Raw genomic sequence first — 17,267 nt, 5'->3', positions numbered from 1 at the left:
TCTGGAAAGTGACAAAGTGAAATGATCTCTCAGCTCTGCTCCCTTTGTGAGCATTCAGCATCTTATCCTTCTAAGTGACCAAATTCATTATTACTTTTTACTCCTGTTAACACAGTAGAGCCAACGCCATTCTGTGAGAGGGAGCAAGGTTCAGTTCTGACTGGTGCATCTTCAATGGAATTGTAAACTGTGTTCCAGTAGCTGGATCAAAATCTGTCCTCTGTTACACCAGGACAAATCTACTGAAGACACAGGAAGTGTGTACAGGCTGGCAGATTTGACCAGCAGAATCTTTTATTGCAAATGATGACATACGAGTCGGGAACCACGTCTCAGGAAATCCCAGAATGGGTCTGAAGCACTGCTAGGTAGTTAAATCTAAACTCACCAAATTTTTTAAGAAAAGGAGGACTTGTGGCACCTTCGAGACTAACCACTTTGTTTGAGCATAAGCTTGCGTGAGCTACAGCTCACTTCATCGGATGCATGATGTGATGAAGTGAGCTGTAGCTCACGCAAGCTCATGCTCAAACAAATTGGTTAGTCTCGAAGGTGCCACAAGTCCTCCTTTGCTTTTCGCAAATACAGACTAACGCGGCTGTTACTCTGAAACCAAATTTTTTAAGGTGTCAGGGCAATACAGAAGTCACATTTCAGAGCTGAACGACACTTTGTGAAACCTTTTTTCCCCCTTGTTGGTTAAGTTTTGTTTTTTAAACAGAATTAAACACCCTTTCATTTTTACTAAACTGATAAATATAGTCTTCTCCAACTGTTCCCACAGCCCCCCAACCCGCAACTATACCCTATCTCCCAGTCAAGGAATTAAGGCTGATATGATAAATGTTTATATTTGCTTCCTTTTTATTTATTTATGTTTTATAAAAAAGCTATTCAGTCTTTTGCATGGATTTAATAAAGCCAGAATGACTGGCATTCCTAGGTGAAAATAAGGGCTAAGAGCTTTCCCAGTCCACAACTAAGACATCCAGCAGAACAGGTAAGGCAAGATGTGAAATTCAGCATATTTGTACACACCAACTTTTATATACAAATTCTAAAAGGCAGAAAAGGGTGCACCCCCATTTTTGTACGTGTCACCTTTAAACCAAAGTAAGTATTATGACTGCGCCAGAATTCTCCTGCCCATCTAATCACCTGCATTTGTTAGGGAGAATGGGCTTCTACTATTCTATATCAAAAATTACTCACAGCAAGTAGTGTCAAATGTGAAAATGGTGATATGCTGAGTCACCGTATCTGGGGCCAAAAAATTTAAGTTTAGAAATCGCCATTGCAGGGGAATTTCACATATGAGACATGGAGGTACAAATCCAAAGTCATGTATGCCAGAATTCTTTGTTCTTCAGGAAAACTCTGGATTCCAGACTGGCTACACTGAGTTGACCAGCAGAACGAGATGGGGCAGAGTTGAGGTTGTTAGCGTGACTTTACCAGTGCTTTTCCATACTCGTCAATTTTATCCTTAATTGCAAATTTTCAAGGTAATGTTTTTCTCGGACAATCAACACTGTTCTTAGTGTGAAAAAAATCCTGAACTAAAGTTGAAGTAGCTTTAGTAGGGCTTTTATGCAGGAATCTGTCTGTGTGTGTATGTATAAAATAAAAATACTTTTCCACCTTTTTCCTATTTTTGTCAAACACACGAACAAAACACACAGTACTAAAATGTCACTGTATGAGTAGTCTGTTTTATTCATAGTTTTCCAATGGTAGTTCAGCAATCAAATTCTGATTTTCCCTGTAAGCCTTATATCTACTTTAGCAAAATGAGTCTGCCTTTTCACAGCATAATACACAAATTTCATTTGGTACAGATCAATTCTGCCTTAGTAAACTGTATGCCTTGCTTTTTAAATGAAGATTTCATTCAAAGAAATAATTTACTCTTTATCTAATTTCATCCATATTGTTTCTGAACATCATTTGTCACAGAAGCAATTTTTAACAGCCGAGACTGTCTTTCCACTTCAATTCTTAATGTTTTCTTAATTTTAAATGTTTTTTCTCATGGACTAATTCCACTTTTACCACAACAAAATAAGTCATTAAGAATATGTACTATTGGGTTACATGAAAATGGGGGATTTTAATAGAGCGTCCGAAGGAGTCGTAAAAAGTGTCAAGTCAAAACCGAATGTCACAATTCTCGGGCTTGAAAGGAGAATTACAACTTTACCAAAAGAAAATGCACATCACTAATACAGTAACAAACCCAAAGCTTTATGTGACTAGAGAGGGCTTCTTGTCAAGGATCCGTTTCATGTATGTACAGAAAACTATTGGACTTTTCTCTAATTAGAAGTGGACTCAGTTAACCTACAAAAGCAGGGTGGGGTGAGCACGTGGCCACAGCCCAGGCACTATGTAACCTTCTAGCAGGGCCTCAGCTATATTTTGGACTAAAAGAAAATTAAATAATTTCACTTAGCATTGAGCCATGTCACACTTTCCCTGTATCCTACCACTTTCGACTTGCAAATATTTTTCTCCAGATACTTTAAAGGGGAATGTGGCTGAGATCATGTTTGCAGCGTTTCAGTGCAGGGCTTTTTTTTTAAGTTGTCACCTGTTTTTAATCATGAAGGTCTTTAGGAGGGAAGGAACAGCCCTATCAAATTCCCCTGGAGTATAAAGTAAAATATAACTTGCATCGTACTGGGAAGTGACAAATAAAAATTATTCAAGGTGCTGTACAAATGGTGGCTGCCCCTCCAGAGATTGAACAGACAAGCCAGAGATGAAGGATTGGGGGAAAGAATGCAACAAAAAATAGAGCGATTGTTCTTTACTTTGATATCTAGTACATCATAAGGGTCCTAGATTTGTTTGGATTTTTTGTCCAATTTGCTAACCTTTTTGAAGATAGGCCTGGGGCTAAGGCTTACCTTTTTTTAATGTAACATCAGGCGGTAGTCTCCTCTTTAAAGCCCTCCTTCTCCTAGACCCCAAATTATGCTATTGTAAACTTGGAACAGGAGTTCGGCCGTGCATATACGTACTTTTTCTGATACATTAAGGCATAACTGTTTACCAGAATCATAGAAAAGGCTGTGGGGGAAAAAGCAGCTTCTGTGCAATCTACTTCTGAGTTCTCAAATCTGGTATTCTTCTCAGAGAAACTACTTTAAAATAGAAAATTGCTATATCTGTGAATTATTAACAGGTCTCAGATGTTCTAGTTTTTAAACACTTTCCCTGCAAGGGTTAAGTGGTCTCTCCTAAAGTAAGCAATCTTGAATACGTCAGTCCACTGTACAGTAGACACAAACAGGGAATGTACAGAGCAGTAATAGAAATGCAACAAAATATGACAATCTATACTCATCAAACCACTTTCTTTCATCAGTAAAAATGAAATATGGAATTATGTTCACTTGATCTACCCAAGAAAATGGCTCCTGGTGTTGTACCAGTGCCCTATAGTAACATTTATTTCTAATATTATCTAAAAATGCTTTTATACTACAGCTTTCAAACATGTTTGGCTAAGAAAGAAAGAAACTACACTATTTGGAAATATACAGTCATATGAATTCAGCTTTGTGGCTTCGTTAGTGTCTGGGTTTCTTTATGTGCTCTTCGAAATTCTACAAACCACATTTCCTCCATCATAAAACTACTCTAGAGTACCTAAGCAAACTTGAATGCTGTATTCCTTGTCTATTTTTCCATAGAAGCCAATAGTTAAATGAGAACTTTGGAAACCGCTTATTACATTTTGTTTTGTAATACAAACACATTTATAAAACAATACATTTCTGCCTGTAAAGCTATTATAAGGCTTTTGATATGCATGTGTCAAAAAAAACAGAGCATAAGGAATTGTACAGCTGCTGCAAAACATTTACAATGCTACTAGGTAATTTCCTTTAAATTAGATTGTTACACAAAAATGTCCCTAGGCTTATACAAATACCTACAGGCAAGGCCCCATGTAAATCCCTTCATGAAAACTGAGTTTGTACATCAAACTGAAAACTAGACACTCTTACTCAGCTGCTGCTTCCCATTCACATAATGGGGAGTTTTGCAAAACATTACAAAATGTACGCATGTCCTGATTCTATAAACACTTTGTACCTTTTTCACTTGAGAATGTGAAGAGTTTTCCTTTGTTTCAAAGCCTCCTTTTCCTAATTCAGCTAATTTTGAAAAATGTATTGGCATGTAACAGTGTCCACATGCAAGGAGCATAAAGAAAAAAAGAAGTTGTAACAAGTGATAGTCAAGATACCAGAGGCCAGAATCAATCTCAGTTACACTTCAGTTAAACAGGACCACAGAGCAGAGCACTGCTTCAGCTAGAGTACAGTGTCCTGTTAGTGGCCAGCATCCAATGCTTCAGAGGAAGGTGTAAGAAACCCCACAGGATAATTCTACATAACTACCTCGTCAGTGGCAGTTTCTTCCTAACCATTCTCGGAGGTTAGCTTATGCCCTGAAGCATGAGGCTTTATATCCCCCTTTCCCCCTGGGTAAAATAACTATGGATGTGCTCATCAGCCATAATAAATAGTTGGGTTTTTTAATTCTGCTAAGCTTTTAATGGCTATCTTGTGGCAGAGTTTCACAGGTTAATTACCTGATCTTTTTAAAAAAAACTCAATCAGTTTTAACTTCGCTCTCTCTGAATTCAAGTGGCTCCGGTGTTAATGAGATCTGAACCTGTCCCTAAATCCATACAAGTGTGCACAGTTTTCAGTTAATCTCAGCGACTATGCAGAAGTTTGTGTTGTCATAGCCAAACCCTGGAACTCGAGGCTCAATGCCGATCTCAGACACAACCATGTATGGCAGTGTTACCTGCCAAAATCCCATACCGCAATTATCTGTACTGTTATCTGGTATCAACATCAGGTCCTTAAAGGTGGGTAGAAGCCTAGTACTTTGAGATGATGTGCACTCTCAACTCCATGACTCCAATGAGCAGAGGCATTTGTTACCCCCCCTGGCAGGGCCCCTAAATGAGGATCTACCCACAGGCACTTTATTTTTAGGTGTAGCTACTCTAAGGAGTAAAATCTACCCTCAGCTGCACACACAATTTTCATTGCTGACACTGCATGTGCCTAGCTGATAGCAGAAATTGGCTGGAAGTGATTTACAAAGGTTCTCGCATGGTTTGCTTTGGATTGTTATTTTACAGGCACTTCATCGTCCTCACACCTGTACACTCTGGCACTCTTTGAAAAAGACATTATCCCAGCTACTTGTCCCAAAAGTGAAAATCCTAACTGTCGCTTGGAAGGCTACTGAAGCACCTTTTGTTGTCTTGTACACAATGTGAAATCAATCCTACATTTTTAAATTTGATGTAAACATACAACTCTTTACAAAAAAATAAAAAGACACTGACATTCTAGCCCTACAGCCTATATCAACAAGAAGCCACTTCTAGTCTAAATACACATTAAATAGCTTGGATCCAAATTAAATAAAAAGCTGAATTACAAGCGTGTGTGTGTGTGTGTGTCGCTGACTGATTCTCTTCCAGCCCAAGGCCATGCTTTAGACCTTCGCATTGTCTTGTGGTGGCAGTGGCTCTGCTGACTGTGTTTCTAGGGCTGAATATTTAACTGGAGGGGGAAAGAAAGAATCACCATAAATACAACAACATACTGAAGTATCAAAATAAAAGGAGTCAATGGAGGGAGGTGCTCTATGGCCTTGGGAAAATCCTTTCACTTCTGTGCCTACGTTTTCCCATCTTTAAAACAGGGATGATGCCTTCCTTTTGTAAACTACTTTAAGAGCCATAGCTGACAAGCACTGTGGCAAAGTATTAAGGCCCATTGTTTGCAGGATCAGGCTCTGAGGCCCCTGGATTTATAAATCTCTTTCGTGAGTGCAGTAAGGGAGCAAGCACTGCTGTGGATGTTTTATGGAACGTGGCAGTGTCTTCTGTTATATTAAATGCTATGACTTGCTTAATAGAGAAAGGAAGGCCTGGCTGACATGTGAGACACTTACAATGGGAGGCATGTACTGATGTTTAGCAAGAGTTGTGAAAGCCAGCATTCAGAAAGATTAAGAGCAATGCCAAAAAAAGCTCTCACCTTGAGGTTCTTCAGTTACAACAGCTTCTGTGTTTTCTCCTTTCACGTACTCTGCGTTAAGACCCTCTGTGAAGTGATGATAAAGAGAGTCAGATGGGGAAGGAGACAGTATGGTATCTTTCTCACCAAATGCTAAATTATGCAGAGGAATGTTACCAACACGTGGGTAAAAGAAGCGGTTTAGAGCAAGCCTGTGTTATGTTTATAAAGCAAAATCGCACTTGAGGTTCCCAAACTTGTGGGAGTTGAGGCTTTAAATGCAAAAAAGTATTCAAAGTTTGCAGCAATTAGTAAGGCTCTTCGTTTCAGTAGCACATCATGCCAGGCTGGGAGCTGAGGTAGGGTGGGGAAGCCAAGCACTGTTGTGAATAAACTGAGGGAGCCAAACTCACCATTGGCAATAAGCCATTTAAATGGCCTTGACTTCAGTGGAGCTGGGCTCACTTCCACCAGTCTGGCCCAGGCTCTCCTAATTTTCAACAGGCTAGAGATACAGTATAGGGCAGAGGGGAACCAGCCATCCCAACCTGGCACTTCACAACTCTTGCCTTTCTGCCCTTTTATTCACAGTGCTTGCGTGAGTAGGTCGGAGGCATGACAGTACTGCAGCACCTACCTACAATATCAAAGGGCTCCATTGATTTCAATGGAGCATCCCCTTCAACTACCAGCAAAGAAATACCCCAGGAAGTCTAGCAGTGAAGGGGTTACTTACCGGCATGTTTTCTTTAGGCCTAGTCATTCAGCTCTATAGCTATGTGTGTGTGTGTGTGTATATACACACGTTGTACACACACCTTACAGGATTTTGCTGTGATGTGAGACCTGCTGAGATCTTAGCTACCCACCTAGTTCTGCTCATCTTTGGTCTAAGGAAGGCACTCCTACTATTTCATCCGCCCTATCCCCCGTACTTCACGTTCAGACGGCTGATTTGCTTTTCTACTATACACAAGCTCAGTTAAGGCGCAGTCCATAAGAGCGCTGCAACAATCCCCCTGCAGCTGAATGGTGACGGTCGAACTGAGCAGCTTGCACTGGGAACAGAGTTGCAAGGGAGGAAACTGCCAAACATGCTCAGTGGGTGGGGGAACAGGGTAAAATGAGGATTTCAAGGCTTAAGCAGGAGAGCAAACTGGGCGGAGATGCAAGGCCAGCTTTACCTTGCCCCTCTGCAGCTTTGAATGACAACAAAGAAGTCTTACCACAGAACACAGCCTCTGGAACACAACTCACACAACAAGCAAAGCTACACCCTACGGCCCTGGCTGCATTATAAACTTTCACCCAGTTTGTAACCGGGCACTGCTGTCATTTGTGTTCATGCACAATATGGTCATTACATGATGTAGGCTGGGATCAGGCTGTAAAGCTGGTTTTAACCATACTTATGTCACCAGTTTGGCCAGCCTTCCTCCCTCCCAGTGCTTGTGGCAGGACATCCCAGAGCACTGCTTCTTCTGCACGTCCGCTGGGCAACGCGGACCAACTCGCCATCTGGTCCCGCAATGCAGTGGTGGGGTGGATGCACAGTCATGGCTGGATATATGGTTGTGTTACTCCACCCTGTTCATTGGAACTGGATCTATGCCTGTCACACTGTGTACTTAGTGTAGACGGGGTGTCACATACAGCAACTAACAGCTTGACTCACTCACCTGGGATTCAGAGTAGGAAAATAATTCAGCGGGGCCTGCTAGGAGTGGCCGAGTCATTGCAAAGCAACAGTGAGGTCGCCCTGGTGAACGTGAAAGGCATGCCTGGGCTGCTGTTTAACAATGGTTTGAATCCACATCAGGGTTAGCCACCCTGACAACAAGGGACAGTAGATCCCGGAGGCGTGGAGTTTCGAGAAAAGTAGATTCTGGGGGCCTGTTGGACACTGTATGGGGAACTAGCTTCTTTATTGGCCTAGTTCTATTCCCCTTGTGTCATAATGAAGTTGACGTGACTACTTGTGGGGGTCAGGAAAATGGGATTTAGCCTATTACTACAAATGGCAGAAAGCAATGGCTGCAGGGAACAGGACACACAAAAACATTTCAGTGTCTGCTGCCGGTGAGCAAGAGTACATGCTCATGGCAGTAAGAGCAGAGCAGAGCTAACATTTAAAGACCCCATAGCTCTGTTCTTCCCCAGTGCCAGACCAGACATGCAGTGGCTGCCTGGCCAATGCCTCTGAGATAAAGTCTTGTCACAGCTGAGGGCTGGATGGTTTTATGGTTAAGGCACAGGCCTGCACCATGTAGATGTGGGTTTAAGGCTGAGCTTTTCCACAGACTCCCTATGTGCGGTGGGGCGGGCAAGACATTTAGGCCCAGAATCTCTAAGGCATTTAGGCACCTAATGCTCACTGAACTCTTGTGCCTAAATCACGCTCTGCCTCAATTCTCCGTCTATAAAATGGGGATATATTACTTCTCTAGCTCACCGAGCAGGTTGCAAGGACAAATGCACCATTAGGCGTAATAGTATACCCAGCACTAAAGAAACTATACCATATTAAATGGATGTGAACGGAAATATGGCTAAAAAGGTGAAGGCATGTACACTGCAGGCGTGGGGAAGCCAAAATGCACTAACTTGGCAGATAGGATGGGACCCTTACACCTGGTCTGGTACTAAGGAAGATAGAAGTCTTAGATCATCAAATGGATGATCAGGTATGTGAGTTCCCTATCACTCGATGGAAAACAACTAAGGCACTCTTACCACTATGTGTGGATGTTTGTTTCTAGATTCTGTGGGAACAGTTAATTCATCGCAGGGGGCGCAGGGGTGTTCTTTTAATGCTTTTTGGGGAAAAGCAGGTCACAAGCTGTAGGAAAGGGGAACAAGAGCTACCAGCAAAGTAAACATTTTCTTCTCTGCTGCTGCAGGAGGGCTACAGAATAACACAGCACAGTGTGTAATGGGAGGTGAGTCACAGCTAAAGTCAGTACTAGCCCAAGCAGCTACATAAAAGCTCCCACAGGTGAGCAGTGGGCATTCGCTCATGGGTCAACACAGAGGCCTGGGAAACAAGACTCTTAGGTCCTTCTGTTCCTTGATCTACCCCAGCCTTGCAGTGTGATCTTAAGCCAATCAATTAATCTTCCTATGCCATAGCGTACATTGCCAGTAACAGTCACTGGCTGACAGGGTGGCTCAAAGCATGTGACACGTTTTGAGCCCTTCCCATGGAAGGTGTAATGTGATTACTGCTATTGGTGCGAATCACTAGAAAACCAATGACCAAGGGGGCTGGGGACAGGGGGCAGGGAAATAGAGTCTGAACCTGTCACTGCAGAGCAACCTCCTTTCCTCCTATTTGCTTCAATGGGAATTGCGGGCTCTCTCTGTCTCAGGCCCCGTGTGGACAGGAAGCTGTACAAGTGCAGTGTGCTGGCGAAAGAAAGGCCTTGCTCCAAATGGTGAAAGAGAGGGCTGCGAACAATGCAGGTGGTGCTTTTCAATGGAGCCAGGTGCCCAGCTCCCATTGGGGGTATGGCACCTAATTCCCTTAGGCTTCTTTGAAATTCCCAGCCTTACTCTCAGTCGCCTCTCGATAAGCGTGACCAGTATGTGTGGAGTTTTCCCATGTAACTGCTCAGTAGCACAGAAATACCAACATTGCTCTGCTTGACTATATCCTGTCAGAACTCTCCTAAGACATCTTGATGCGCCTAAATACCAAGGTGATGGATGTTAAAGGACAGAAAGGGGTAAAGGATATGGGGAAAACTTTGCATGAGTCATTGATAAAAACATGAGTGTATGAATGTTCCAGTCCAAATGAGATCAAAAATGCAAACTGAGCCCACCCCCCTCACCACTGGACGGGCAGAGAGACACACACAGACAAACAGCCTAGTGTTCCTTTGTGCTACCAGCACATGGTCATTCCATAGCACAGCAGCTTCCCCCAAGACATGTGTTTTGCTGGGATAACACCAAACACAATTTATGTTTTTCAATAAAACGCCAGTTCTGCCGCAGCTGACTGCTCTCAGATTTCCGTCATTCATTGCAATGCATCTAAGGCCTGACATTATCCCAGCATGCCATGTCTGATGGCTTAAATTAATCCTCCTTTATAATTATCTTTAATTTCCTGCTGCCTTTCTGGGCTTTGCTTCTTTCGGCTTCCCTTTTATCAAAGCTCCTTTTTTTATTATTTATTCTTTCCAAAATATCATTTAAATGGTGGGGGGGGGGGACAAACAAGGGCATTTTATTCTAACACATTCATTCGACTTTTCCTGCTGATCTAATTTTCCAAAACTCTCACCTGTTTGTTGAAGCCCCAGCCAGGAAAATAGCATTGTTTCAGTATAAGTTTCTGCCCCAATAAGTGAAGGAGACACTCAAGGGATTTTAGCTGATGAATTTTAAATTAGCTTTTCTGGCTATTTATAATAACTCCTTGGAAGCCCCGGGGCAGCGAGTCCCACCCTGTGGGCTCCAGACTACCAGTGTTCAAAAGTCAGCCCACAGGTGGTTAGGCTCAGTCCAGTTGCTACATCACATTAAAGACAGCTACTAAAACTACACCAAGCACTTTCCCCAGTGCTCTTCTCTATGTACACAACTGCTGTGGGGATGTTACATGACGGAGTGGGAGAGGGAGGCGGGTCAGGGGCCGGACAGGTGCATACAAACACCCACTCCTGTGACTCACACTATGGAAGGGTTTGAGAACTGTTGCCTAGGCCAGGCTCTTGCCACCTCTTGCCTTGGATTCTGCATCTCTGTCCTTTACCATCTCCCATTCCTAGGTCTCCAGCAGCTGCAGAATGCTGCAGCTCACCCTCTCTCTCACAAACAAAGGAACTCGCCTGCCCAGCCTCAGAGACAGCCGCATCCCTTTCAGAATCCCCCACGTATTTCAATGTCCTCCATGGACCTCCCCATTCTCTCAGTGACCTTGTCTCCTCTCCTTCCTCCACCTGTGCAGTGCAAGCCCCTTCCCGACAACATAGCTGTGCTTGGTGCAACTGCCTTCTGGACAGCAATAGCTTCTTTCCAAACCTCATTGCAAAGTTAACCTATATTCCCCTGCCCCCCACCCCAGTAGCTACATCTCGGTACGTTGCTCGCTGCTGTTATTACTTAACTCTACAACTGTGTTAGCTCAGGAGCAGATCCTGAAAAGTCTGTCCAGATGAAGGAACTTACAGGATCAGGCCCTAATACTGTGAAGTGTTCACAATAAAGATGCTTTACAGAAACAGAAGGTGTTGAAGTGTAATCCATTTCCCCCCTGAAATCGTCTCCTTCCGCTTTGCTTTTTTTGTAGGGTTGCTTGCGACTGCTGGCTTGCTACATTTATTATTTTCCCCATGGGAAAAGAATGGAAACGTTTATTTTGAAAGGCAATCTTTACAACTGGACTATACGAACAGATGCCTGAAAGGAGGAAGAACTGGAGGCTATTAAATACAATTACGTGGCAAGCAATACTGCTATAACTACTTCCTTTATGACTCCCACTACAGGCTTTTTCCTTTTATAGGAACTTCTTTTTCCCAGCATGCCTTTCTGGGGCTAGTCCTTTAAATATGACAGAGGCCATTTTGGAATCAGCTGCTGCTTGCTGTATCTCCCTTCTCTACCTACTGGTAAGTTTTCAGTTCCAGTTATATTTACTCTTTCTTATTCCTCAGTCCATGGTATGTTCCTACGTCATTCATTGGACACTACAGTCTGGACAGATTCTACCCCAAGATAGTCTTAGACTGTAATGAAATGCTGTAGAGCCATCATTTTAAGCTGGAAGAAACTTCTGGCTGTTTGGCTTATGCTGGTATCCTGCAATTGAGTCAGGACTAATGTGTGTGCGTGTTCAGTCAATAATTCCATGTGCAGAGGCAAGGGAGCAGCTGAGTCCCCTCATTTACACTGGCGAGGGGTGTAGCTGCTGGAGGAGCTGCTACCTTTATCAAATGGTGGGTTTGAATAGTTTGGTCAATTAAATGGTTAATGTTATAAGAAAAAAACCCTTCAGATCCAGAGTTCCTGCATGGGGTGGAACAAAGCCGCCCCTTGCAAGAGCTGGAGCTGATACATGCTGTTTCAATTTAAAATGAATGCTTTATCCTTACAAAATTCCTCTGCCTGCTAGTGAGCCAGGTTTGTGGGGTGGGGAGGTGTCCTCTCCCCCTCCACAGGGATAATTTCAGACAATAATAACATTTCAGACAATAATAATATCCAGTCTACCCCACCACTCTTCTTGTTCCTGAACTTCCCAAGGTACAGCTCGGCTCCTGATGCCATGCCACAGAGAGATTGTGGAGGAGGCCTTGGGTGTATCTCACCAATTATGCACAGAGGCTTGCTTCCTGCATAGACCCTCTCGTGTTGCCTCTGCTCCCCACTCCTGCCTTTCCCCCACCCATCTCCAGTGTAATGAGGGAAGCCCCTTCCCACAAACCCTGGGTCTTTTAGCTACCTAGCATGGAGAGCCGCAGCAGGGGCTGACAAACAATTTGGGCCTCCTGGCTAGGTACACAGCCAAGCAGCACCATCACTCCCATGAGCTGATGCTGCTGGAACTCCCGTGCAAGGTGGGTACCACAGCCCTGAGATTACTGCAGCCTCAGGGTGCGTTAACGTCTCAGAGGATTCCTAGTGGGGCTGTCCCACGGCAAATCCCTGGAGGGTTCTCCCCGGGGGCCGCAGCCCCCTTCTCTTGCACAGAAAGAGGGAGGGTCGCTGCACCCCATGTGGACCCTCAGGCGAGGTGCTCAGGACTGTCCTGAGCACCATCCCCCTCCAAGGGGCTTTCCTCCTCTTTCCCCAGCAGGCTCTGTGCTCTGCTTAGAGTGTTTGAACCACTTACGTTGTATGCTGAAGCAAAACTTCTTTTGCTGATAGGAAATGTAACTAGAGACAGCACCGATCAATGCCATGGCAAGAGCACTGGCTATTCCTGCTATTGTCCCAGTCTCGGCGGTGGTGCCTACAAAGCAGAGGAGCAGATGTGCTTAAATACGTCTCAGGGTCCAAAATGATTATCTCCCGGGTCTAGCTGTTCTCTCCCTTCCCCCAGGTCACCTGGGCTATTCTGCAGACTCTAAGACTGGCCAGGATTTATCATCCGTAGCCTCTCAAGCAAACTAGTCTGGGAAATGTGGTGGGCAGGGGGTGGGTGTTCATGCGTGTCCATCGCTCAGAGATGCTGTGGTAGCACGGTCGGTCTGGGGCTGAATGGAGCTGGGCTTCTGTGCGCCACTACCTACCTGCATCGTAGTCGCTGCCACCTGAAAGAAAGACAAGGGTCATTAGGGCTGATGCTGCCAGGATGGGATCCACATTCATTGGGGCCTGTTGGGGATCAAAGCCAACAGCAGCGCTTTTCCTCATGCGAGGGCCTCAGGTCTGCCCCCCATCACCTGACTGAATCCACTGCTGTAACCCACAGCTGCGCCCTGCAGCCTGCCCCACCCAGGGTGGGAGAAAGGTGGACTCGCTCCACTCCCCCCCCACTGCAAATGCATCCTAGAGCTGCACATAAAACAGTGGCTGGGCTCTCTGAAAGCTCCCCTGTTCCGGAAGTGGCCAGCCAGCCAACGCGGCTCTTGAGTACAGACTATGCCCTGGTCTTCACTAGAGTTAGAAACTGCTTACATCAACCTAACTCTGTAAACATCTACACTAGAATTTCGCTCCCGTGGACATAACTCGCCCGCTACACTGACTTGACTCCGCCCACGAGCGGCGCCGAGTCAGTGTCTACGTAGTTAGGTCAACGACACTGCCTTGGTTACAGCCACTGTTGCTGGCTTTTAGAAGCCATCCCACAACGCCCCACGCTGAGTGCCGTCAGTGCAAGGGCTCCCGGTGAGGACCTGCACCGCCGACACACAGAGCGAAGTGTAGACACGCACAAGCGATGTAATTACTGTGGTGGCTGCATGCCGACATAGGTTAAAGCGACAATTTTGAAGCGTAGATGTGCCCTTAGAGACCCAGGACCAGACCAGTTTGCTCTTTTGTGTCCCTGTCCCCGCGGAGCCAACCCCCACCCCGAGACATGTGGACAAGAGAACCTGGGACAGAAAGACACAATGGGACAGGCAGGCGGAGTTGGGGGGAGGAGGAGAGGAGACCGAGAATGAGAGAGGAATTGAAACCAGGCTGAGAAGAATAGGCCAGGCCCAGTTGCCAGCCTGTCACCTACTTAGTCCTCGCCCTGCAGCACCAAGCCCTTTCGTGCCAGGGCAATGGGGGCAGAGCGGGCAGCAGGGTGCTCTGCTGTCACCGCAGCCCTGCTGCACTGGCTCTGGTGGACAGGCAGGTATCAGGCACTGCGGCGATGCCAGCAGCTGCTCTGGGGGGCAGATGCCTGGTGCTTGCTCCCCAGCACAAACCGCTCCCCACCCCGCCAACTGCTTGCGCTGGCTCCTCTGCTGAACCTGTGTAGCATGCATGGAGGAGACACCCCCACACACACCCGCTCCGCCTTCTCTCAACAAACCAGCCGCTAGTGAAAGCACAGCCCACACGCAGACACAGCTACCTTGCTGTGCTACGGCTGGCAGAGCCAATGTAGGCTGTCTTCACTCTGACAAACTGTGGGAAAAGTAGCATACAGTAGTGACTTTGCTGCACAATCCTAGTGGAGACGTGGTCCTGTAGTGTTTACTGAGCGGCAGCTAGGCGAGGCTGACCTCATGGTAAAGCCACAGGTGCCATGTCTCCATTAAGGTTTTATGTGCATGAGTTGCCCTGGCTGAAAACACACCTGTCTTGGCAGTGAAGACAGTCACAGAGAGGAGAAGAGCGGGGTAGTACTTTCTTACTACCATCTCCTAGCACAGCAGGGTAAAGGGCTGCCAGCCTGGCCCAGGATCCTCAAGCTGACAGCCACCTTCATGATCCTACTGTGACTTTAATGATTTTCTCAGTGTCGGTGATGGGTGGGAGTAGGGGGTAACATTTGCAGGAAAGCTGCAGTACAGAACATGCTGTTGTATGACTGTAAACCTGCACACTAAGGTAACCCTCGTATTTAATTAAACAGCTGCTGGCTCAGTAACACTGTGTTAGGCTGTAAGTGGAATTGATTATAAATTTAGAGCTGTGCCATCAAAGGCAGGCTTTACAATTGCTTGTGGCTTCATTTATGTGTATCTGCACTTGAGTCTAGAAATCCCGGCTTCCTTTGAGACAACGCCAGGGTCACTCCAATAAAGGCTTTTTGGTGCCAGGCTGTGGGCGGGCGATGAAAGAGGGACCTGCATAATGAGAGATGCCTGCAACACACGCAGCTTGAAAATGTATACCCAGGGGAAGGGGCATGCAGGAACTGATCACCCTCTGTTCTACTCCACCCCTCTGGTGACAGGCTGACTTAAAACAGTTCAGCCCATTAATCAGCCTCACACCTCTCTTTCATGGTACCTCCATTTTCTTATGTTCTGAGAACTAAGGCACTATGAGTTATGCACGTGTGCAATGCGGGTGGGAAGAGGGCAGTGTGTGTGTGATGCACATGAGTGTAATAATTACTGGCTCAGTGGGGCCAAAGTCTGACACTACACTGGGGCCGTAAATCTCTAGTCAAAGGAGAAGATCTGGCTGGAGGTATGAAGAGCTAAGTGGCTTCCCCCTTTTTCCAAGGATTAATTAGGTCCCCACACTGACATAGGTACATGCAGCAGAACCTAGTCCTACCAAGGTCTGAGTACCCTAAAGCCTCATTGCCTCCAATGGGAGCTCAGAGTGTTCAGCACCTTGCAGAATTGGGCCCATAGCAGCTGCTCAGAGATTTGACAAGCTGTATTTAGCAGGCATTTATACCAAAATGAGTAGACTCTCACATTCGTTTATTCCAGTCGGAGCCAAACCAGTGACATGATTCAGTACCCAGGCAGGAATCCTGGTGAGAATTCTCACATTCCAGCAGAGAATCCCAGCTGTGATGATCCTTGTTGTTTTATTGCATCTTCTACAAACTGTGAAGCAGTGACCTTTATTCAGGATGCACTTCGGTACAATGGGACCTGTGCCACAGACCATAGCTCAGAACCAGAACCTGGCTTGCCAGGCCTATTCATTCTTTCGCCATAAAGTGGGATCAGTTCCAGGGATTTGATGACTCTTCCTCTCCTTTCTCTTTGCTTTTGTTGTGAAGACTTAAGACATCATACATATTATCAGAGGAGCCGCCTTAAGTGGGTAGTCCTTTCTGTAGGGCAGATGAGCTCTCTATATCCTATTCCTGTACTAAGCAATGGTTTGCGAAGTGACGACAAAGGGCTGATAACTGACATGCTGTATGGAATCACACGGCACACTTGCACTGTCAATAGAAAAATGTGCAACTAAGCTCCATAATGCCAAGCAATCTCTACTTCGCCTGACACCTATTTAAACCCCCTGCTTTCCCTGGAGAAACAGGGTTAGGAGGAAAAGTTCCCTCCAAAATCTACAGTTAAATCACTCTAAATAAATCTTGAATTTATGGAAGCGGGTCAGCATAATATTAATTACTCCAATGCAGTTTGTCTTTAGCGCAGTTTGTTGACTGGGCTGGTGGTATTCATCTTTTGAATTTCCCTATTTTAATATTGTGGATCTTCACAAACATGCAGCCTGATGTCTTCATCTTAACTCTCAATAACCAGTAGTGAGTGGTAGAAAGTTGAGGGAAACTTTTATCTTTTCTACCATGAGAGGCAAAATGTCTGTATTTTCAAAATACTAGTCATGAAAGCCAATTCCCCAAACCAGTTCCCAATGCTGTGGGACTCTTGTCCTTGACTACACTAGAAGTTGGATCATTCCTCAAAGGACTTTCCAACCCATAGGTGAAACCAATACTTCCTAACTGATGAAGAAGGCCTCACCCAACACCTGCTGACATTAAGGAACATTGACTTCAACAGGAGCAAGAGCACATTCTGACAGTAGGTCATTGCTTGGGGTTCATCCTAGAAGGAAGATGCTATCTGGTAAAATGCAACTTTTGGAAGTTTAGTTGATATCCATTAAAAATAAAATAATCACTCCTCAAATAACTTAAAGCTAATTAACGAAACTAATTAGTTGGGGGCAATGGGGGAGGGGGAGCTAAGTCATAAATTGTAACTGTTTTTGGAGTTAAAGAAACCAATGGTCCAAAGGTTTTCTCCTTCCTGCCAGTGGGCTACAAGTTTGTTCCTTGCCATTTTCCTCCTCCAATGTCTCGGTGGGTAATCC

The 17,267-nt window shown here is 45.2% G+C and overlaps 1 protein-coding gene across 3 annotated transcripts in view; it reads right to left on the bottom strand.

Moving 5' to 3' along the window:
• Positions 1-1,692: 1,692 nt before the first annotated feature.
• The window catches only part of CD99L2 (CD99 molecule like 2), an 85,926-nt gene continuing 70,351 nt past the window's right edge, over positions 1,693-17,267 (bottom strand). For all 3 annotated transcript variants that reach the window (XM_084638543.1, XM_084638541.1, XM_084638542.1), the window contains 4 exons: positions 13,304-13,324; positions 12,904-13,023; positions 6,081-6,146; positions 1,693-5,600 (listed from right to left, as the gene is read on the bottom strand). In XM_084638543.1, coding sequence (XP_084494669.1) covers positions 5,533-5,600; positions 6,081-6,146; positions 12,904-13,023; positions 13,304-13,324 — 275 coding nt within the window. In that variant the 3' untranslated portion in view covers positions 1,693-5,532. The remainder of the gene's footprint in view (positions 5,601-6,080; positions 6,147-12,903; positions 13,024-13,303; positions 13,325-17,267) is intronic.

Source organism: Lepidochelys olivacea (genome assembly GCF_965140295.1).
Source record: "Lepidochelys olivacea isolate rLepOli2 genome assembly, chromosome: 9".
Classification (NCBI taxonomy): domain Eukaryota; kingdom Metazoa; phylum Chordata; order Testudines; family Cheloniidae; genus Lepidochelys; species Lepidochelys olivacea.
This window is presented reverse-complemented; position numbering and strand designations above follow the sequence as displayed.